The sequence below is a fragment of the Manduca sexta genome, chromosome 28, assembly GCF_014839805.1.
Source record: "Manduca sexta isolate Smith_Timp_Sample1 chromosome 28, JHU_Msex_v1.0, whole genome shotgun sequence".
Taxonomy (NCBI): Eukaryota; Metazoa; Arthropoda; class Insecta; order Lepidoptera; family Sphingidae; genus Manduca; species Manduca sexta.
The window spans coordinates 16,473,089-16,498,098 of record NC_051142.1 but is presented as its reverse complement, the minus strand read 5'-3'; the positions used below and the strand labels follow the sequence as shown (position 1 = coordinate 16,498,098).

Here is a 25,010-nt window from a genome sequence, read left to right as displayed (position 1 = left end):
GACAGTGGTGCTCAAACTACTGGGGATATCTCCTTTAAATATAAATTATTTAACACAAAAGCATCATATACAGGGATATCATAAAAAACTTTAATGTATTTTTGTTTGTAAGGTAAAAATATTGAGAAAACAACATTTAGGCTGACTTGCACAACCACTCCCTAAATATGATTAACGCTAAATATGTTATTATCATAGTACTGGCTTCCTCAACTCTTAAAAACGTGGCAGCGACAGCATAAAGTTTTAAATATGTTTAGCACTTAATATGTTTAGTAAGTCATTGAGCAAAGCCAGCCTTAGAGGTTTACTCTAAAGTTGTCGAAATGTTGAAAAGTAAATCGTACTTCATCATTAATTTATTTTTCGTGGTTTTTACTATACGTCCATATGTCGTGGTGATCATTTACAGTGTATACTTCTCCATCTGCTCGCTGCTCTCTCACGTTAAACAATGAACCTCGAGGTAAATGGGGCTTCCATGTAGATATTAACCTAAAAGGAAGCGTGGAACAAACTTTGGGAACAGAAATGTGCCCGGGCGGCGAGTAGACGAGTATGCGCGTCGCCCGGGGCTGCTCCGCAATAACACCAGAGCTTTCCGTGTACCCGAGTATGGACTGAGTATATTAATTCTGATGACAGTTGTTCTTGCAGTGGATCGTGAATACGGTTTGCTGATGGTCCTCTTAATGCTGTTAAATGGAACGTTCTAGAAATTTAGAGCCGTAGTAATAAATCAATCGCCTTTGAGTCGCATCTCACACTTGACAATATATTGAAGTAGGTATTTAATAAACAAAGTTAAAATTGTTATTTAATATCTAGTTCTGAGCGGATTCAGCGCTGTTTATGAACAAAACAAGGCTGTTAAAATCCGTCATATGCTATGACTTAAGATATCATTTGAGATGTTGTTGATATCCCTTTTTAACCAGCAACGATCTTAAGATGCTGGCTTTAATTTGACAGCGTCTCAGCTGACATCGCTGAGAGAGACTGAGTTCAGAGCTAAACTGAGTTATTTAGGTAATTACGATTTAACATTTCCAATCTTTTAGAGAAATTAACAAAGACCTCTTGACAAACGATGATGATGATCGCTTCTAATAAAATCAATAGAAAATTAATTACATTATCTCAGCTCTTTTAATGGGACCAAGTTTGACGAGCCAGTAACTTCACTGTAGAAAAAACTTGCAGCAATATCATTAAGCGACTGGTCAACATAAAAGCATAAAATATTTTTTATAAAATATAGAGTTAGCAAAAAACTCATAACTTTCACTGTACAATAGTAAACTGCCTACGCTCATAAAAGTTTTATTTTTATTAAAACATGGCATCAGCGTGGCCGGGAGCCTGTTCATAATTCATTGTTTTTGCTAAATAACTTTTGTACGGTCAACAAAACATCTTAATTAACTAGGTAATTACGTTGCTGTCATGCTGCTGCCCATACATTCTAAAATAATATATAATTTCTAATACATAATTTCTAAGACATGTTAATTTATATTACCTAGAATATACTATGACTTCATGCCATTTTGAATTATATTCAGAGTAAGAAGTTCAGTATAATTGGGGAGTCGAAGTTTATATCTAATGAACCAAACTGCAGAACTTCGCAACACGTTCTAGTTAACTAAGAGGAAGTGCAAATCTGTGCATATTATATTATAATAATCAATTATCATCATATATGTTCTGTTCCTTGAGTTAATCTCTAAAGGGGCAAGCCCAAGTAAAATTAATACATTTAAACGAGTATCGAACCACCAATATCAGCAAAAGACTGAGAATTACGAAAGACATTCACTCACTCAAAAAAGACACTATAGACAACAAAACTTTCATAATAAAATTTCCCTGATTAAAATATTCCCTTTACGTTGTGTGAATAACCTATAATCCACCTAAATCCTAATGGATACGCTGTGGTTCTACGAAACAGGCGCGCGCCAGAACGGGCCCGGCCGGATCAATCCGGTTCGAACTGGATCCATCCGGTTATAACAGGATTTCAATCTGAATACGTTAATGTAACTCTGTTTTGTGGATATTTTGGCGTAGTTAATTTTACAGTATGTATTGTGAAAGTTTAGGTTGATTACTTTGTTAGACCCACGTTATAGACAGTTGTCTTTATTGTTTGTCTTTATTAATTTTTAGATTTGACATCCATTATCAGACTTGGTAACAATGTCTGCAAGCGCCATCTTTAGTTTGCATTTTTATATGAATTATACGTTGCTACTAGGTGGTGATAGCGGCTTCGCCCGCGAAAAAGCATTTTCCACTACAAAAGGCCCTAAATCACTATATCGATCCATAACGTTATCGGTACGATTCCAGCAACATATATTTCAAGAACCAAATTTAAAAATTCAAATATTTCCCACAGGAGCAAGTTAACGGCATAAAAAGTGTAAAATTTTATCCAATTCCGTTAAGCGGTTTCTATGTTTACTTCTTGCAGCCAACCATGCACACAAACATCCAAACATTTTCACAAAAATTTGCATCTATAATGTTAGTAAGATTAAGATAAGAATTAACATTACTACCAAAACAGTCTGCCGGACTGTCATAGAGAACTACCACTTATCAATACAATTTTTTGTAACGATACTAACTTAAGAATTGTTGTTTCAGGCCAGATTGTGGATGTGACGCCGAGGGAGGCTGTGCGGCGTATAGGGGACGACCTCACCGTCCTTTGTAAAGTCCCGTACGATATCGACTCGTGTCGGTAAGTACAATACCTATGGTTCTTAATTATAAATCAGCCATATTGTAAAAAAAAACACCAAAATATAATTTTCAAAATTTGAAAAAGCATGCGTTCACAAATAAATAAGTAAAGTTTATAACAACTGTTTAATTATCGAATTAAAAAAGGCGTATTGTTAAATGACAAGTGATGCCCTGGTGTGCGAGTTACGTCACTACATTCACGCTTCGTGAGTGCGAAGGGGACGCCGTGATTTATAACTCACTCATATCCAATGCCAATATTTGAAATATGAGTTCATCGCTCATTTTATGATGAATTCCGTCCTTTTCTGCGCTATGCAAATTTTTCATGATAGTTGTTATATTACGTAATTTATAACATTGTATAGCTAGCTTTTGCTTGCAACTTCGCTCACATATTACTTATCCTGTTTAGCCCGGTTAAAGAGGCAGCGTTCAATTAAGATATGATCAGAAGAATATATTGGACGATATAACCTTGCCACCTTCTTTGGACCTTAACAGTCCTGTAAAATAATGAATTAAAAAATTCTTAAATAAGGCACTTTATAATTTCATTTTTCTTTTTATAGTATAATATAGTATATCAGCAACATACAGTTTTTAAATATCTATTTTAAGCACGTTTTTATTTTTTTTCCTAATAGCCAAAAGCTTTAATTATATAAAATAGTTGTAACATAATATTTAACAGTCTCAAAACTCATTTCATTTAGGTATTTATCTTTTGTTTACTTTTTTTTGAGTACGTTGGCACAGACCTCTGTACAAAGCACGAGTAATTACAGTAGAAGCTTTTAACTTGATCCACCATTTTTGTAATTAACAATGCTCTTTACAATACGAGATTTTTCTACCTTCCTTTGTAACGAGAATTTATAGACAGCCCTTGTAGCGCAGTGAGTTATGAATCGCCACTCGGCTGTGAAACGCGAGGTCGCAAGTTCGATTGATTAATCGCGTTGAGACGAATTCAATTTGCATCAGACCATGGAATTGTGTTAGGTGTTGAAATCGTGATAATAATAATAATAATAATATCAGCCCTGTATTATATACTTGCCCACTGCTGAGCACGGGCCTCCTCTACTACTGAGAGGGATTAGGCCTTAGTCCACCACGCTGGCCTAGTGCGGATTGGTAGACTTCACACACCCTCGAAATTCCTATAGAGAACTTCTCAGATGTGCAGGTTTCCTCACGATGTTTTCCTTCACCGTTAAAGCGAACGATAAATTCACAAAGAATACACACATGATTTTTTAGAAAAGTCAGAGGTGTGTGCCCTTGGGATTTGAACCTGCGGACATTCGTCTCGGCAGTCCGTTCCACACCCAACTAGGCTATCGCCGCTTACCGTGATAATGGCCCTGATTAATAATGAAGTCGCTGGTTCCTTATTAAGGCTTTTGTTATTGTAGGAAAATATGATTTTCGATCCAAGATATTAATAATGATGCCCGATTTCATAATTGGATAGACTGTATTTCATAATTCCACAGAACACTAGTAGGAGATCTAGACTAATAAAACGGCTTAAATTAAAAAAAACTTTTTAACTTTTCAGAATGAATGTGGGTTCCAAAACATACATTCTGAGACCTGGCAACCAAGACGGCGACGTGGTATACTCCGGACAAGGCTTAAGCGTGAGTATTATCTTCTAGAAATTGTCTTCTCGTAGGTTTGAATACATCTTTATCTAGTGAGCTACCATTTGTGTTATACAGGGCAGTAAACCACTTATAAGTAGTAATACTATTTTTTAGCATGTCGTTATACCATGATAAATGTTTCATGTGGATATATAAATGTTCAAAAATAGATAAATCTTATTAAGGTGGTAGCTCAAGGTCCATTTTCATACATTTTGTTTCGGCTTTAATCTGGGTAACTAAACAAGTATTGGCAAGTAAAGAATTTAAATTCACGTCTAGTTAGTGATTAGTTCTCGCAGTTGAAGAAAAATGTAAAAATAATTAATAATCATGGATATTTCTGCCTTTAAAATTTCGTCATATTAAATTTTAAAGGCCGAAATATCCATGATTATTAATTATTTTTACGTTTTTCTTCAACTGCGAGAACTAATCACTAACTAGACGTGAATTTAAATTCTTTACTTGCCAATACTTGTTTAGTTACCCAGATTAAAGCCGAAACAAAATGTATGAAAATGGACCTTGAGCTACCACCTTAAGAAGCTTTCATTGTTTCTACAAGTTAAATATAGTTAAAGCAATAAGAGTAACTTATAGTGACTTTTTTAAAAACTAATTTAAAATAACAAAGATTTGGCTGAATATTTTATAAGTAGCTTTTATATTACATTCAAATCTTTCATCCATCTGTGTTTCAATTTATTCACAATAGCACATACTTATATCTCAAAGTTTAGACATAACCCGAAGTAAAACATTAAAATAATACATCGATTTCTTTACGTTTTAGATTTTTTTTTTTAAATATAACATACTTACGTACAAAATATTCTCCACCACGCAGTAGTGAGCTCAAGTAATTTGTTGCCTATTATACCTTCTTTTACAGACAATTGTATTTGTTATTGTTTGTTGTAGTCGGGAGAATGCGGGGCTCACATACGGAATGTGAGGGAGGAGTGGAACGGCAATATATCCTGCGTCTTGCCCCCGCAGACAGGCAACATCGAGATCAAGGGCACCATGAGACTTTTGGTTGCAAGTAAGTACATTCTACAAGTGGTTATCGCTTCTACTCAGAAGGGGACCATTAAACTTTCCTATAAAATCAGGTGTTTCTTTCTTCGCCGTAATCTGTTAATAACATTCTTGATGCAAAGAATATATTTTATTTTGGCTTCATTTTTACCTACCCTTATCACACAAAACGTGGAATCGACCCAATTTTTTTTCATGCAATTCCAAAACACGATTTGGATTGATTTACATGATTAGAAAACGAAAACAAACCGTGTATTATAGGGAAAAAAAGATAGTAGTAAGAAATATGCTAACAAATTATCTTTCGTAGTGGCGCCCGGTGAGCCTATCCTGGTGGCGCCTCCGCAGACGCAGTTCAACGAGGGCGATCTGTTCATGGCCAGGTGCGTCGCACCTAACGGTAGACCCGCCGCCAAGATCACCTGGTTCTTGGGTAAGTTTGATATTCTGGTTGCAGAAATAGCGACCTTACACGTTGTAACAACTTACTTCAGTGGTTTGCTATGATAAGTTTTGGCAACAGCCTGTATATCTATATATCCAGTGTTATAAACATTGGCAACCCACGTGGCGTGGTCGACAAATCTGTTCTGAACAAGACAGTGAAGGTTAAATACCCTCGCCAAAAAAAAAACCGCCAATAGTTTCAGATGTTCATGGTGTAATGGACACCGACGACTCAATATTTGTATAACATGAAGTCAGGACCGTGGACTGTATTCTCTTAGCATTTAACACACAAGCACTCTAAAAGAGTATGGGGCAACTGAATGCGCTGCGACGACGTATAATTTATTATTTTGGTTATCGCAGTCAACGTGCTATGTAAATATTTCTCCTCATCTTTCAGACGAAGACCAGATCCTAGAAGGAGTCCACCAGCCCATAGTGACTGAGGAGCCTGACAGCGATCTGCAGACCATCAGCCAGAACATCAGTAGGACACTGCGAGCTGATGACAACGGCAAGATGCTATTGTGCAAGGTCGAACATGAGGCCCTGGATCAGCCGAGAGAGCCCAAACGTCAGCTCGTTGTGCACTGTGAGTTATAATGACGTCATATATTTAGTATCGTAGTTAGATTAGTATATAGTAAAGTTATTTTGTTGACAATTCCAAAAATATTCTTGAATTGCTTGAGATTTTTGTTGGTGATAACCTCACCCGAGCTATAGGACGATAATATTGAATACTTTTTCGTGTATTGCGCATTTACTTTGTCTGATATAATTGAAGGTGGCGAAAATAAGAATGGTTTAAAGAACAATAATTCATAGTCCTCCGGAATGATAGAACCCAGAGTCTTATTCTCTATAACAGTGTAAACTCTTAACACGACGGTATTACAATATCTTCGTGAAATTTGCGTGAAATGGTAGTCTGTATGTCAATTTCGATTGCCTTAGACGCAACGCGATGGGTTACTTGTTACACACCGACAAAATAGCGTGTGACATAGAGAATAAATCCGTACACATCCGTACACGCTGTAGTGAAAGTCTTGATTTGTTTGTGAATTGACAAGGATAAGGATTATATGGGGGTATTTATAATATGAAAATATTTTCCAGACCCACCCAAACGTCTGGAATCAGGCGCGATCACAATCTTCGGGCTAAAGCTGGGCGCGGAAGGCGCGCTGAACGTGACCGTGCGCGCCAACCCGCCGCCCACCGCCGAGTGGACCATCGGCGGCATCAAACTCACCGCGCCGCAGTCCAGCGAAAACCCCAAGATCACCGCCTTCGCACCTATCCATATGGTGAGTTCAGTAATAACAATCGTCTAGGCCCTATTCCGTCTATAGGGGCTTATCCGTCTTTTTGCTATTACGAGTGTTTTGATCGGAAGATAACTTTTATAGCCATACGGGTAAGAGTCAGAGGAGTGCAATAAACTTTGAATTTGAAAATCTCCTATTTACCTATACGTTTATCAAAACTGACCTTCAACTAGAACGCCTGTCATTGTAAACAGACGGATTAGCCCCCGTAGACTCTGACTATAGTAATATTAATCTGTAGTTAATTAATAGTAATTTTAATTCAATTAGTATTTTATATGTGGAAATAACACTATGATGTGTCATTCCCGTAACCATGAAGGATGAAGCCTTCGAACGTCGAGAGTTAGATTAAATATAAAAACCGCGAAAAATCCGTAATTTTATTTTAAACTTGATGTTGTGGTATAATAATTGTCTTAAGCCAGCCCATAGTCTTAAAAGCGAATTTTACTTTGGCATAATGGTTCTTATAAATAAACCGGCAGTCGAGTAAATGGCTTGCCTGCTATTTATCGCCCATAAATTCAGAAGCGCTTTAATTAATATTCATTTAGGTTTTTTTTTTCTAATTCTTACCTCTACCCTAGGAGGCCAGAGGGTCTACTTCGAAAAACGAACGTCGGTCCGAAATGAAGAAACGACCAACTTCGGATTTAACTTTACTACCAAATTACTTCGAATCTGTCACCGTTCTGTAGCTGACCTTAGTGGTAGGATCAATTTCCCGTATATTTTTTTTGGAGAAAGCAGTGAAACTATCCTCGCAGATGGTTTTAAAAAGGGATGGTACATATAAGTTCTTACAAATTCCATGTCTGAAATATTGCGATGAACCGATTGGACCCGTCGTTGTGTGATCCGTCATACGAAACTATGGATTTCGTTTTTTGAAGTAGACCCTCTGAACATGGCTGCAACTGTTAAAGTTCCATTAATTGCTCACTAATCTGCATTGGCGTCCATATAACCTGATTCCTGCTTGCTTCCCTTTCGTAACTTATTTAAAATCTAATTTTCATTGCAACGATTTGCAGATCACAGTTATGCATAGCAGTATACATTTGTTGTGTCGGGCTTCCTTTCAAAAAATCCCTTCGCCACTCCTAACCTGTGCTTCTGATGGAAGAGATAAAACAACTAAAATCATTCTTCCAGGGTCGCGGTTACTACAATGTGACCCTGCGCCTGGACCACATCGCCAAGGAAGATGTCGAGAGAACCTACTACCTGGCGGTATCCAATGACCTTGGAAGAGAAGAGTTCGCGGTCAGGATCAGCACCATGGATGAACCCGCTGGTGAGTACATCATCATTGCTATAATTCGTCATTTCAATTAATTTAAGTACAATTTTAACACCATTATTTCCAATAGGTATTGTTATTGCCAACGTCGTATTTCCATTTATTTCTTGGTATCTTATAAAGAAAAAAATGAGTTAATAATATTTACTCTAAACATTAAAAAATGACACTGGATATTTGTTTAGTAAAATATACACGTAATAATTTTAATATTGTGATATCCGAATATTATTTTAATTTATTACATTAAATATTTAAATCAACATAATAAGCATAATAAACGTCATAGTGTAACAACTTTATAATATTTTATTGATACGACCCCTAATTTAGGTCAGGGTGACAAATTTACTCGAATTATTAATATTAAAAAAATCTTCTACAGCAATTACTATTAAAAAAATATTGAAATAAAACAATTTTTAGGGATTTTGTAAAGGGTTTTATATATTATAATATTCTCCCGACATTCACCCCCCCCCCCCCCCCCCCCGGCAACCATAACGGCTAAAAAGTCTTCGAAACGTTGCCGCGTCGGGAGTCATTATTACAAAAATATTTTTGCTTTATTTTCCTCCAGACTAAGTATTATAAGATATATTTTACGTATTTCAGCGCGCAATATCAAGTCGTCGTTTTTGATAATAGACGTTTATGGTAAGAAATTGAGAATACAGGAATGATTTGCAGAATGTTAATTAAATATTTGTATGTTTTTAGTTCGAAAACCCAATATATTTTAAGGAAAATGTTGGATTTTTTGGTATAATTTTGCATGGCTCGATTTTTTTATTACTTGAGCATGAAATAGTATATTACCTGATTTAGGCATGGTAGTAAAAATGATGTCGTTGTATGTGAAAAATATAAACGTGTTAAAATTAATTTGGAGAATGTGTTTATGTAGGCTTTTTTAATTAAAATTATTTTATGGACATGAAAATTAAAAAATTATACATATTTATTGTGGAATGAAAAGTATTAAAGTTATTTATGTAAAAGTAGCGATAAACAACGTATCGACATGGGCTGCCAAAATAGGGATTAATGCTTTATCAAGATAGGCCTGACTTGAAGAACATTTGTGTTCATTATTTATTATCGCTCGCTTTGACGGTGGAGGACAACGTCATATGCAGAGATCCTAATTATCTATAAGGATTTCAGATGTGAAGACTTAGAATTTAGACTATGGCGAGATTACTATAGCTCTAGTCCGTCAACTCTTTGAAATATAAACTCTTTCAATAGTAAAGACATTGGCATTCGGCATGCATTATTATTAGAGATTTTTGTTTTTTAGTTATTCCATCTATTTGGTTTTTTCTTTGTATGTATTCCATGTGTTTGGTTTTGTTAAATAGATAGCCATAAACTTAGATTGCCAAAATATTAGGTTTTGTCTGTTTGTACCGCTGAACAACATTGTACCAACATAACTGTAGGGAGTTTTGGGAATAGACTATAGAGTACCTTTTATAGCATTATTACTTGATATTACCCAGAATGACGAGTTTATTTCAGTAGTACATTTTTTTTTAATTGTAATTTTCGACAATTTTACCTTTCTAGGAATCGAATCCATACCTTTACTATATCCTATCCAATGTTTCCAGGCGTGGAGCTAGGCACTGGATCCATCGTGGGTATTGTGGTAGCGGTGTTGCTCCTCCTCATCGGAGTGTCTCTCGCTGTCTTCGCATTTGCCACGGACAGGTGGTGTTTCGCCGGTAAGTGATCTAAGATCCATCCTTAAATTGGTCAAACGAGTCGTTTTATTTAAGTAGCTATAGATTAGTACGATCAGTGTATTGTTGTGAAGTGTAAGGTGTGGATGGTGTTAGTCAAATGTTTTGTATATCAGATACAGGCCGGCATAATTGTGTCGGGTGGCGAGGGGTAATCAACTCTCGTCAGTCCACATTCTATTGGACCCCACTCTTGCTCACATAAAAAATAATTCCATCCCAATTCCTAATAAAAAACATACAGTTATTTATGTTCTGGAGAATGCTATTAATCTTTATCGATTGATTAAGTAATAGAGTTAAGTAATTTTGTATGAATGAATATAAACATAAACCGCTCGTTTTACTAATATTGCTATAAAGGACCCACAATAGATACTGCATTTTGACACTCGCTCGCTGAGATCTGACACAATAAAATTATGAAAGAACGCGGCGACCTTCACTTTGTTTCAATTTACTTGGCTCGGACAATAAAATAATAAATAATATTTTGTTCTATATGTCTGTCGTATAATAAAGTTTTTCTACATCGATATACATTTCTGTGTTCAAATATTATTTTATATTAGATGCAGCATCTATTGGAGGTAAAACATGTTAATTTCATTATTCGGTCCACATTTCGTGGGTCTGAAGCCATTTAGAATGCTTTCATTGGAATGTGAATGTAATCATTTAGGTAAAATATTGGGTCAAATTGTATGAGAATGATTGAGATATTTATTACTGTTTTTATAGATTGTACGAGTCATTTAATTCGTATTGTTGAATTCAAGTTTATTTCAATTGTAGTTTGTTTTAGAATCTTTATTTTAATGTTAAATTTAATAATATCTATTGCATCGTGAAATATGATGTTAGGGAAGTAATAATCAGTTATTATAAGGTTAGGTTGGAACTAGTAATGAAAACATACACAGGGCCAATAGCTGGCGTATTGAAAAAAACTGTTAAACATCAGTCTTACTTATAAAAATTTCGCAAAGCTATGCTTAGTTATAACTCAAATTTACTCGATCAGCTGTAAGTCAAAACCCGCCATCTTGCCTCTTAATAAGGTTTAAACTAGGAAAACGGTTATGTTTTTGACAGCTATTTAACCAATTCTTAATCACCTCTTAACGCTAAAACAAGTTTATAAGTAAGACAGTATAAGTTAAAAAAATTACAGTACAGACAATATACATGAACAAAGTCAATCGGCATGTCATTGGAATGATTTCTAACGTGCCAAAATACTCTTTTATTATGTTGACATTCTCTAAGACAATTTTTATTCGACGTAATAGTTCCAGATTTCCAGTAACCTACAAAAATCATCTGCATGAATTACTAGTAGTTTATAGTTTTAAAGACCCGTCAAATTAGCGAAACAGGTAAAAAAAATTAATACGTAGGTTTAGATAGCTTAAAATAAAATGAAATGTTATATTCGTAGAAAAATCGGATTTCGCAGATTACATAAATGCTTAGGTTTCCATTTATTAAAAAGAAATTTATATAAAAATTTTCTGTAATATTAGTGAAAGTATAATTAGACAATGCTTTTGTTTGAATTTTTTTTTTATTTAAAACAATAATGTTTTATATTTAAATTTATTTTCCGACAGGACGTCACCCTGGTGGTCGATAGGTAAACATTTTACAAAAATATGTCATGAGTGTTTAGTCACGTCACAAAAAGTTCTCAATACGTCTATAATTTTTGATTAATTTATTACTTACTTTTTGTATTTTTCTTATTTATTATTCCTTTGCTTTGTCATGTAAAAAAAAAAAAAAACGTCGACATCAACTGAGCGTTGTCTATATTTAGATGAACGTGGTAGCAGTACAAAGTTAATTATGTAGATATTCATTTTTCTTTCTTTATATTTGCCCGCCTGTAGAATGTTCTTTTATAGTTATTTTCGGAACGTAATACTGCACTATTTTTATATTATTGCCCTACTCAAAGTGACTTTATAGCACTAATACACGTGTCCTCAGTTGTGGCGCAAACTTAGAATAATAATAATAGAATAAAAAAAATATAATAATATGTGTAAAAATATATATTTAGATCGTAAGTCAAGAATTTAAAATGCAAGAATCAAAATATTCTGCATTAGCATGATTTGCAATTCGAAGGTTGCAAAAGAAATTGTTCCAATGACATTAGTTGCAATATTTTTGATAATACAAGATAAAGTATCTTGGTAAATGACTATGGGTGCTATTACCTCCTTAAATGAAATAAAGTCCTACAAAACTTTGAAATGACTTTCACCGAATTTGACAATATATTTCCCTAACTTTCTCCTCGCTTTTCTGCCTACTCCTCCCTTTCCTATTTCTATGACGTATTTAGACGTATTGAGAACTATCATCACTGTTTTAAAGCACATTACAAGCAACAAATACATTTTTTGGGTAGCAATAAAAATGCAATATGAGTTTTGGGAACGCATATAGCACAAACAGCTATATAAAACCAAGAAATCAGATCACGTCGATGCAATGGTAGCGACTATAGCAGCAGAGAGATAATGGTAGAAATGCATATGGTAGAAAATGGTACATTTATGTGTAGTAGATTTTTTTATATAATATGTTTAATGGCAGTTCATCGCTTTATAATTTAATTGTGACAACACTTTGTTACTTTTTTTTAATTATCCGATAGTAGGTACCCTAATGGCACGGTTATCAAAATAACAAGTGTTGTTTTCAACTTTCAAGAATAAATGTAAATCACAAGAAAATACAGTAAAAAATAAAGTGAATAAAATTTCGTGCTGTTTTAGGAGTAAGAAAAGTTGCATCGCTTTTAATTAAAAAGTAAGTGTTGTCGAGTGAATTGACACTTTGGGATTAGACACCGCGACGTAAAGTTGTATAACTCGAATATTCACTGTTTTATAGATGAAGTATAAAAAGTCTTAATTAGATGTTATTTACTTATTTTACTTTACTTGTAGTTTTCAGTGATTTACATTTAGTCCTGTAGAGCTCTGTCTAAATATGCCCGAGTGCGTACGTCACCTGCTGAAACTATTTTTTTTTCATTAAATTGATCCTCCGTTGAATATTCAATCAATAGGACATAAGTTGACAAGTATCGTATGAAGTTTTTCGTGATTAAATAAATCATGATGGTTGATAAATTTTATACTGGACAATTTATGTTTGATGATTTTTACCATTTTAATCATTACGTACTAAGTAACGCATGAGGGCATATCTAGACAATTCTATGATTTTAATATATTTATTGAATAATGAAATTTTGTAAAATCGATTATGCCACATAACAATTTATTTGAGCGATCAAGAAAGTCAAGTTGCATGTTTAATTTATGCATGTCGCCATTTAATCGCGTTTTGAAGTCAGCGTTTTAACTAGCATGATTTTTATTTAACATTTTTGCATGTTTTACTAACTTTTTCTATGATATTTTTATTCTTATTTTTTCTCAGAATACTTTTAGTAGCTATATTTTTTAGAAAGTAATTGTCGGTGATGGTTGTAACTTGACAGGTGGTTTTATGTGTTTTGTGTTTTTAGTAATTAACACTGTTTTGTAGTTAGACTATTAAAATATATTAATAAATTTTAAAGGGGTCACACAGTTTTAAAGCAGTGCTGAAAATCTTCCCTGGGTAAATTTGGTTTTTTGGGCGTCTGTTTCAAAATATTGGTATTACTAAATATGATTGACATTTCCCATCAAACAAAAAAAAATACTAGTTAAAAATATTTTTCAGAGTTAACTCACATGTCAATAAAAATGCTTTTATTAAAATAACATTCAATGTCCTAGGCCAATTAGGAAAAGGGGTTCTCGGTAGACTAAGTACATTAACCCGGCACAAAAACTTCTTGATCGCTTAAAAGAGAATTGGTGTGTGGCAGGGCGATCCCACCGGACGGACTTACCGGACGGGGGGGACTCTGAGGCCCCCCTGCCCCCGCACGACGACGTCAAAGGCTCCGAGAATCCGTCCCACGAACACGGCGACTACATAAGCAACGGTGACGCGAAACATCCAGAGAAAAAACCGGACACAGCCGTTTAATTCGTAAGTCGGGCGGCTGTCACTCGGGACGTCTGATTAATTGTCATCTACGATGTATAACGGCTTGTAATTATGTCACAATTATTGACATGTAACAGCTTGTTGATATACGAAAATTATAAATTTTAGCTGAAAAATGTTTATAAATTCTCTTCAATATTATTATAAAATATACTTTTATTTATAGCTAAAATATCGTCACATTTTTAATGTTTAATGAGATCGAAAATATTAATAAATTATGGATACGTACTATTTAATCCCTAAATGTCTTCTATAATGATAACCGATGAATATATTTATAGCTTAAATATTATAACATTTTTAAATAGTTGAATAAAGACGAAATAATGATTAACAATCTGGATTAATAGTAAATTAATTTTTGTTCACAAGTTGAAAATATATTTTTAGTATTATTTTATGTAATATAGATTTCTTATTTGACTTAATTTTATGTAGCACCGAGTGACAGCTTAATAATATTTCGGTATATAATTTACTTTTCAATTAGTGCCACAAGATTTCTTGAATATATTGTTACTTATATATAAAGAATGTATTTAAAATTTTATTATTATTGAGAAGCCAAATTGTTACAGCGTTAATATCCAGCCTTTTTACTATTGCATGTTCTGTCTTTGTCCAAATATACGCTCTAAAATAAAAGAAAAAAATCAGTAAATAGTAAGAGAAAACTTTTATGAGGTGTAAGTTTTTTGATCCTCCATATTTCATACGTCAAACAAATCATTCTCAATTTAATTTCTGACACTTGAACTCTAGAGGCTATACCACGTTTGCCCGAAAGAATACTTATGTCACTTTGCTACTGTAAAACAACAAAAGAAAGAATCTTGTAGAAAATAGTTGATATTTAAAAAAATCATTAACCCATCTAAGTATTTTTTTCTCGATCCTCGGCCGTGTGTCGTACTTAAAATTAATACACAATATCATTCACCTATTTCTTAACTACCGAGTCACAAAATAATATTTCTTTAGTTAACAGAATGGTTTTGGGTTCAAGTACGTAAATGCCTGTAACATATTTGGCTTCTTAATATAATTATTACGTACGTATAAACACGTTCGTTGCCAGAATTTATTTCATATCCGTACGACTAAATGAGGAGCTCTTTACAACGTTTTAGAATTTAGAATAAAACAAAACAAATTTTATTATAAATGATTGAAATTAAATATATTATTGACTTCTGTTTTTGCTTCCATTAAAATAATTTAGACTTTAGAATTTTTCACTATTACTATCTCATAAAAAATGTCCCTGGCAGCGCGCGTGTTTCTACATAACTTTAATAGTATAATTACGAATTCACAAACTGTTTATACTTAACTAGGTAAGATTTCTCTTAATATTGTCCAATGTTTTGAATCTTTATTGTGGCCGAGAGAAAATATATATGTATAGGTTGGTAAGACATCCTGCTGCCGAGTCCTAGATGGATAGCTAACTCGCTGGCTCACAAGATCCTACATTAATATTATTTGTTGCAAAAATGTGGTTTAAAATTTGATAAAAATTATAAAAATCATTAATTCATGGTTCCCCCTTAATTAATTTATCTTTTTATTTGTTCCAAAAATGAATTTTACAATTGTAATGTTGTTAATAAATATAAAAAACAATACTTCATGGTCCTCCCTTTATTAATATATCGTGATTTGTGAAATATAACATAGAACCTTGAAATAGTGAGCCAGCAAACTGATTAAAATATCCAGTGCTATACAAAATCTATAATGACAGTTTAGCCACAATACAGTGTAGTTTTGATCAGAGAACATTTTCTTTTTCGAATATCTTCAACTTTTGTTTAGAATTCCTATCGAGACTACATTCTGACACTAGATTAAAAAAAATAAACGAGGTCTAGTTGGTGGCAAGCACAACTTGCTCTGCAAAATGTGAGACATTACCACCTACTTTTTTGGATATCATGACTAAGACACCTGTATATAGATATTTTGTCTCGATCGCTCAATTTTATAGATTATGAAATTTTTAATAATTAGCGCAATATAAGAATCTCGTGTAATTTTAACGTTTCAATTGCCATGGTTGCAAAGTGTAATATGTCTTAAAATGAAAATATAGAGTAAATGAAAAATATTTGAAAGCAATAGCGGTTCTTCGAAACAAATAGAAAAGCTACGTAAAAATATTTCGTGTTGACAAAATATTCGGCGAATATTCGGTTGAAAAATGATCGGTTTGATGACAACGTCGAAAAATATGATACCATTTTGTTGTTTGGTATAATATACCCGTCTCCACAGTAATATACTAGTAATAAAGTAATCAAATCGCGTAAGCTATGTACTGAACAAGAATAACCACTGATGGGTATTAATTTTTCACTTCCTCAGACAAATAGAATTACACTATGCACCCATGGTATCGTTTTTAATAACAACGAATCCCAACGGAAGATTATTAGGCTTAAGATAGCACACGATTTGGAATAAACGCAGAATGTGTACAGACCCTTATTTAAACCCGAGGAATGGATTCAGGAAAAATAAATATTATTATTTAATTCTCATCATATTACATGTTCATCATTATCTCAGAAACCATCATCATTTGCATAACATACACCCAATATCAGTACACATCCAAAACGACAATCACGGCTACAATTTCACTTTCATCAATATCGTCACCTTTATCAACATCATCAACTTTATCATTATCATAATTACCATCATCATCATCGTCATCGTCATCATCACCATCATCATTTTTCTTAAACACTTAAATTTATTCTCATAGTAGCCTACATCTTTCAAGTTTGTAACTTACACATTCATATTCTCCCACATAATATTACTTTAGGGTATGATTCCCGTATTTTTTTCCTGGATCCGTCTCTATGGAAGAGTTCATACACGCTTCTCACTCATTAAATTATAAATAGTAGTAAGTTGTTTTAAGTTAGGTTTTCACACTTTTTAAATTCGATTTTACTGTATCTTTTGCGGTTTAACAATCTAGATGTTTACCCATTCTTATGGCCTGAAAAGGTCAGTGAAACGTGGGCACTAGTTGCATCTCTGTCTACCCATCGTTCAGACTTATATGTAGTCATTTTAAGTAACAGTATCATATAAAATCGTGAATTCCTTTAGTTATTATGTTGTGTTCGTACCACCTTTTATTAAGCACTTTTTGTAAATAACGGCTTTAGTTTTAGTTTATATTTAGGATTTACAATGCACAATTTATTTTGCTATAAAATACTGTTTGAATAATTAGTAAATACAATCTTTCTAATCCACTGATAATATTTACGAATCCGAAAATTTCATCGTGAGGTTCGATGCCAATTTGTATTACCTTTTCAAGTTTATGAGAAATTTTAATGCGAATATGTATTCCAATAAATTAATACAATCGTTTTCAACTCGTAGTGTTGCTAAATAACTTATATCGGATATAACATTGCTTATGATGACAAAAACTGCCGAAAATGCATCCATTTTTAGACCCACTTTATCTAGAAAGTTCTAGATATCTTTTTCGCTATACAGGTTTACATGTTTGCTATTTAAGTTGCTATCCAAGCATCTTAGCCGAAATACATTTCTTATGTAAAATATTTTATAATAAGTTTAGCGATAAGTCACCGTTATTGTGATTTTTAATTTCGTTTGTAATAATATTAATTAAGAATTTATTTTTGTACCAATTTAGTTTATTTAGTTTTTTGTACTGTGTTCAATGTAGCTAGAGTACGGCCGGACAGTTTTGTGGGATTTGGTGGGATATAAGGATTTTTGTAGTTCCTTTTAGTAGGATTGATTTGGAAATAGACATTTACGTCACAGCTACAGAATATCGTAATAAATAATATTTGAAGTAAATAAACACCATAAAAGAAGCAAGCTGTAAAGTATCATCTTACAAAATCCAATTAAATTACACCATTCAAGTAAAAAATTACATTTTTTTATAAAATAAAAAAATCGTTAACATCCCACAAACAATGAATCCCACAAAAATGTCCGTAACTTCTTAACCATAGACAAAATGTAAGGGTCAATCCACTGCCATTAAGCATTTTCGTTTCCACTTGCCAAAATACGCTTTTGAGTATGTAACGAATTTAAAGATAAGCCGACATAGCGTTTGCGATCAACAATTTTTATGTCGAACCATTTCAAATGTTACATGTATACACAAGTATAAGTGTTTATGGATCAAGTTCATTGGAAATAAATGAAATATTTATTAAAATAAGAGAATTTGACGTTTCATTTCATTGCCACGCAATAAACAACGAAGCAGTTCAGCATAGATACAAAAAACAAAGAGAGACATAGATCTCGTTGTTAGATATTTTAAAGTTTACTTCACTACAGTTACCACTTACATAGATCAAACGTAGAGTAGCGACAATTTGGCATAGTGAGACGAGAGGCGACTAAATAAACAATCATTTAGAGAACTTTCATCACAAAACACAAAACCTACGTAATACACAAAATTGCAAATTAATTATCTACAAGTTCTAATATTTTTTTTAAAATTATTTCACTATAGAACACTGTTGATGGATTTTCGCATTAATAAAAAAAAATCTAAAATTGAATGTTATCAAATCGAGTATAATACGTAACACTTCATAATATACATAATTACGGAATCAAAAGTAAAAGTACATGAAAAAAGATGGCATACTACAAAGATAGAAATGGATTTGCTATACAGCAAGAAGGGTATGGTAGTGATTCATTAAATGGTCAACTCTAACCCGTGGCGACACCCGAGAGGCGAAAGCATTGATCATAGTATTCCTAGAGACGTAGCCGAGACGCCTTTCTACAATCGTGAACGCTAAAGAAAACTGAAAGATTTATAGAATGACATATCCTGGTGAATAAGTCAGTCACTAGTGATTGTCGCTATGATGTCATTCCCATGTATTTTTGTTTTCTATTAATAAAGGATTTTAGAAAGGTCTCGACTACAGCATTTGGACGCAAATTTATTACATATATTTTAATCATTTTTCAGGAAGAGGGAGCCATCACACCAAGAACTCTGGCGAATCGTAAGTAGTAATATACTTATATTTTTGGCACGATACCTCATAATAAACAGTTAATTTTCTAATTTGAGAATGTACTTATGTTTTAATGTAAAAAAAAACTGAAAATTCTGTGACATAAGTATTTTATGATTAGACTTTGATTTCAATTATAGGAAACCTAATAAACTAGTTTCAATTCTTACTTTTAATATCATAAAATTATACTGATATAAATATAATTATATTATATACTGTATCTAATTGTTTCCGAAGGACCCCGGCCGGTGATGTTCTAATCGAGTCTGGGATACCTCTCCCTTCGACAACGTACGTGTTTTGACTAAGAGCTTGTGCACACGAAGCGGTATTTTGTGTTTTACGCACTTTTCGCAAACACAAAAGTTTAAGTTTAATTTTATTAATGGCAGATATTCTGATATTATGCCGGCTTGCATAACTATTCATACACATAGACTGACTAAACAGACATTTCAAAGAATATTCAGATTTTTAATAATATTTTATGATGGTCGACGGGTCGTTATCTTATTGCATATTAAAAATTAAGCCAATACTCCTTTTTACTATCATACAATAGTAAATTAATAAAAAACGAAGTAATGGAATAGGTACAATGCAATGATATATAGGAACAATGTTTTCACCATGACATGAGAATTCTCTATTTTTGTTGCGTTTTTTTAAGCTATACCGCTTAGTGTGAACTAGCACTTAGTTTACCCGACCGCGGCCGGGAGGGTTGTGTGTTTCACGTGTGTGCTTATCACTGACCACATATTTAGTTTTGAGTACTTAGTTACAAATTTTCCAAATGATTTTTAATTTTAATGCACCTTTTTTATTTGAGTTCCAAAGCGAAATCTGGAAAAATAAATGTATTTTAAAATTTGATTCTCTAATCACCCTTGTTTAGTAGCAGTGTAAAGATCCTGGGTTCGATACCCAGAACATCAAAATCCTTTTTATAGAAGTACTTTAGATTATCAGGATAGAAATTTGGTGTTATGACCAAGTAAAATTCCATACCATTATTTCACAGAATACCTATAATCAATTATTATTTGTAAAATGCATTTGTGATGTTTAGTGACGAATCTAGAAAAAGTCTTGGGGGGTTAATTAATGCATGATTGTGACTTGTTAGTCAATATACATAAGCCAATGTAATTTCTAACAAGTTACCCGGTCAGTAGCGACACGGAGAGCGCGGTGGGTCGCGAGCGCTCGCGCCTGTCTGCGCTGAGTGCCAGGTTCCGATCCGTGCTGCCGCGGGCCAAGGACAAGGTCCAAGCTACGGAGACTGCGCCCGTTGAGACCGAGGAGAAGGTATTATAGATTTAGTTCACATTATTTATTAATGCCTCCTTTTTTTATTGCTTTGAATGACGAGACGAGTCTGCCGTTCGTCTGATGGTAAGCGACACTACCGACCCTAAACAGTAGAAACACCATCCAACACCTTGAATTATAAAGTATTGCTTGGTATTCACCTGCGTTCGCAAAAAAAAAATCCTCCTATCTCATGAGACGAAACATGGATGCACTAGTTCTGCCTCTGCCTACCCCTCTGAGGATAAGAGAGCCTTTTTATTACCCCGATACAGCAAAGAGTTACTGGCTTTAATGTCGCGTACAATATATTTCAAATAACCTTGATATCATCATTCCAGCCTCTCTCAGAAGACAAGAAGAATGTCGTATACGCAGAGCTAGCACTAGGCGAACAAACCTCGGGGGAGAGACCCCCACCTCCGTCGACTGAGTACGCAGAGATTGTGTACACGGACCAAACTGGACAGAAGGAGGTTAAAGAATAGAGATGCACTCAGGAATGTTAAGTGGGGGGTCATTTGAGAATTTGCTGATATGAGCGCAATTATACCTGACCACATCAATGTGGTGGGGTTATAATTTATTGAATTTAGTATAAAATTTTCGATTGAATAATGCAGATAAACGATTTATTTTTTAATTTTTATATATAAAACCAGAATAAGAATAGGTTAATATGCAAACAATTCCAAAATATGGATATAGTAATATGTTTTATTACACCAACTTTTTTTATTTTCATTTTCAAAATATAGCTAAATAGTATAGCTACACATCTACTGAATTCTCAAATTTCCTTCCCAACAATATTACTACACATACAGTATCTATCAATAATGCACAAACATGATTGGAAGATTCTGTATGATTGTTTTCATCACAAAACATAAAATAAAATTATTATTGGTATATCCACCGGAAAAGTATATTTATTGATTTGTAAGTTTTATGTTAACCTTAACTGTTTTCGTGGCGTTTGCGTTTCGTTATAAATCATGTGAAGTTCCAAAACCGTTTCTAACGTAAACGCGAACGGTGTGAAAATGCGTTAGTGACTAGTTACTATAAAAAAAAGTACACGAGCGATTTTTTATCGACGATGCTATATTTTTCCAATAATATTATTTTAAAACATTTTTTTTTTCATAGAATTTAAAAAATTGCATGTTATGATTTTTTTTTTGTTTAAAAAGTCACCAATTACACAAATAGTTCGATTAAAAATCGTTCGTGTGCAAAATCTTAGATATCATAGATATAAGTTACTAGCGTCTTTGAATTTGACAAGACAGCTGAATGTCAAATTAATACCTAAACTTTCCTCAAAAATTACACTATCTTATAGTAAAAACCGTACAAAAATCCGTTCAGTAGATTTTGAAAAATTCGATCACATACAGACAGACAGCTTTTGTGGACTTTGTTTTATAATATGTTTAGATATAACACACTGAGGAAGCTGACACCACTAATGACCTAATTTTTAATGATGATTATACACTGAAAATGAACAACTTGAGTTTATAATGCATCAGTAATGAGTCGTGCAACATAAGCCATTGAGGTCTTTGATTTTAGTAATTGCATTGCTATAATGTAACTTAGTTGAAAATTCTCAAGTAATTTTACGTGTACGTTTACTAGGCGTCCTGAGTACAGTTAACTAAGCGATAAAATTTTTACTCTTGACAAATTTAGAGGCGTTAGTTTTATTTTTATTTTAACTGTTGAGTGCTAAAGAAATCTCATTTTATTACTGAATATAAGTAAGTGTGTGCTTGTTTTGATATTATATTGTATAATTTATGTAAGTTATAAATCTGACGATGTTAAGATGGCGACGTTGAACATTGTAACACCTAAATCTTGGAAAAAAAATATTACAAAAAATATATGAAAATGGTGTGATTTTCTTGTCGTAACTTAATGTTGTCCGTACGCAAAAGGCAAATATCACTGCCTTTTTGATATCTTTCCTCTTTAATATCACTGCCTTGTATCGAATTCAACACCATATTAAGAACCAAAAAAATTGGCAAATGCAAGTAAATTATAAAAAAATATGGTTCCTTATGTCTTCTAAGATAAGTAAATTCTGTTGTGTGAAATCACAATTATAAATATAAAAATCAATGTAGAATTCAATATTATATGAAATTATTAATTAGAGACAATTGACAAAAATCTATTATATAAGTAAGTAAAAACCTTTTATTAAATGTATCTTACTGTTTTTAATAATACAGGTATCTCTTACTATTTGTTTTGAATATAGTTAGTATTATTACATAAGGTACAAATTGTATTATTATAAAGTTTTTTTTACATATTTTATGTTTATTCATATTTTATTTTTTCATTATCCGTCCATTTTTGTAAAGTTTTATTTAAGGTGCTTCGAATATAAGTTATTTACAAAACGATATCGATTTAATTTTGCATTTTTTGAATGTTTTTTCTTATAAATATAATTTTTAAATGATTTATACAAACTACTCATGTTTAATACTGCACAAATTAAATAGACGACACATACGATTTGGAATAAATATTTGGGAGCGGTGACCTACTTCTAAATATTGTAATGATCAGTTTGATCATTATAATATATGAATGTATTAATTTCGTTAAATTTTCACAATATATGACTAATTATTACGAAAGAAGTAATAATTATGTCAATACTACAATTTGTATGTTTTGCGTACTTCATAGAATTGATATTTAAAGTACTACGGTATCGCAAGTGCGTGGAAAGGAATAATTCCTAGATTACGAGGGAACCTTACAAGACTTGGGTATTTATCCATTTATAAGTTAATTTATTAAAATGTTAGAGTGGGTTACTGCCCCCAAACAGTTTTCTAAATCCGAACCTGTAATTTTAACCTCGATAGTTATAAACAAGCTATTTAACATGTATTTGTATACTTTGTATATTTTAGTAGCTATGTCTCGCGCCGTGTTGTAAGCTCTGGCATTGCCATGCAGGGTTTGAGGTCGTGTGACGTAAACATTTCTCTTCTTGTATAATATTATGGCTGTCACCATTTATTTATCGGTGATTTGCCATTATTGAATAATAATAGCAGATATAAAAAAAGACACAAAATCAGGTACTTAGGCGATTTTAATTCTTAACTGGTAAGAATTTAAATTCACGTCTAGTTAGTGGTTCTCGCAGTTGAAGAAAAATGTAAAAATAATTAATAATCATGGATATTTCTGCCTTTAAAATTTCGTCATATTAAATTTTAAAGGCCGAAATATCCATGATTATTAATTATTTTACGTTTTTCTTCAACTGCGAGAACTAATCACTAACTAGACGTGAATTTAAATTCTTTACTTGCCAATACTTGTTTAGTTACCCAGATTAAAGCCGAAACAAAATGTATGAAAATGGACCTTGAGGTATCGCCTTAATCAAAAAATATCCATACATATTGTCCTTTTCTTTAGGAAATATGAATAAATGATGAATATTTTTATTAATACTACCGGAGATCCGGTGACGTGTGATGACATGACAACGTGTAGTTTTTGTTTCGATAACATACCACGCGCCTCGGCCCTTCACAGCTGTGTCCCAACGTAGATTGAACTACTTGTTTTAAATGTTTTAACTAATCAATGTTATTTTATTAATATCATTAGTATGTCTATATATCGCCATGCAGTTGTGTAACCACTTGTTTCGGGTTAAAGGACACTATGGTATAATAATTTGATGTCTGATAAGTTCTTCAGAATGCATAACAATCTGAATTCTGAAATTAGCGCTGTGCCATGCCTTTGTAAGAAAAAATGTGGTGTTACTAGTTACTGTTTGCGATCAGACACTTACCCCCAGAAAAGCGACTATGTATCATTTAGTTGTACAAAATGTTTAAGAACAATGATTATTTAAAACTTTAAAGAGTATGTTTCCAAGTCTGGTGCTTATACACACACTATTGAGTAGTAGGAACACGTAGGATGTGCTTCTGTGGTACTTAACCAAGTTTCATGTATCTTAATAAATTATGTGTCATTTTTTATGCGAGTTTTATTTTTATTAATCCTACTGTCATCAGTTTGTAAAGATGTCAATTTGAATTTTGGTTCCTTTTAACACTCATATTAAAACCCTTAAATGGATTTGGATTAAGATACAGTTATGCTTATGAAGACCGTAGTAGCGGGCAGGAGCTGGTAGTGAATATTAAAGCAGTCTAAATAATAATGTAATGTCGATA

At 33.0% G+C, this 25,010-nt stretch overlaps 1 protein-coding gene across 11 annotated transcripts in view; it reads left to right on the top strand.

Moving 5' to 3' along the window:
• Positions 1 to 23,895, top strand: part of LOC115456160 (fasciclin-3) — a 100,092-nt gene extending 76,197 nt beyond the window's left edge. For 2 of the 11 annotated variants that reach the window (XM_030185093.2, XM_037444528.1), the window contains 13 exons: positions 2,659 to 2,755; positions 4,328 to 4,409; positions 5,340 to 5,463; positions 5,773 to 5,895; positions 6,313 to 6,504; positions 7,035 to 7,225; positions 8,405 to 8,546; positions 9,168 to 9,209; positions 10,169 to 10,282; positions 19,404 to 19,440; positions 19,693 to 19,746; positions 20,634 to 20,766; positions 21,111 to 23,895. In XM_030185093.2, the coding sequence (XP_030040953.1) occupies positions 2,659 to 2,755; positions 4,328 to 4,409; positions 5,340 to 5,463; positions 5,773 to 5,895; positions 6,313 to 6,504; positions 7,035 to 7,225; positions 8,405 to 8,546; positions 9,168 to 9,209; positions 10,169 to 10,282; positions 19,404 to 19,440; positions 19,693 to 19,746; positions 20,634 to 20,766; positions 21,111 to 21,257 (1,478 nt within the window). In that variant the 3' untranslated portion in view covers positions 21,258 to 23,895. Of the gene's footprint in view, positions 1 to 2,658; positions 2,756 to 4,327; positions 4,410 to 5,339; positions 5,464 to 5,772; positions 5,896 to 6,312; positions 6,505 to 7,034; positions 7,226 to 8,404; positions 8,547 to 9,167; positions 9,210 to 10,168; positions 10,283 to 14,198; positions 18,632 to 19,403; positions 19,441 to 19,692; positions 19,747 to 20,618; positions 20,767 to 21,110 lie in introns of those variants that run through there. The other 9 variants (XM_037444529.1, XM_030185098.2, XM_030185097.2 and 6 more) reach the window with 9 other exon arrangements.
• The last annotated feature ends 1,115 nt before the right edge of the window (positions 23,896 to 25,010 follow it).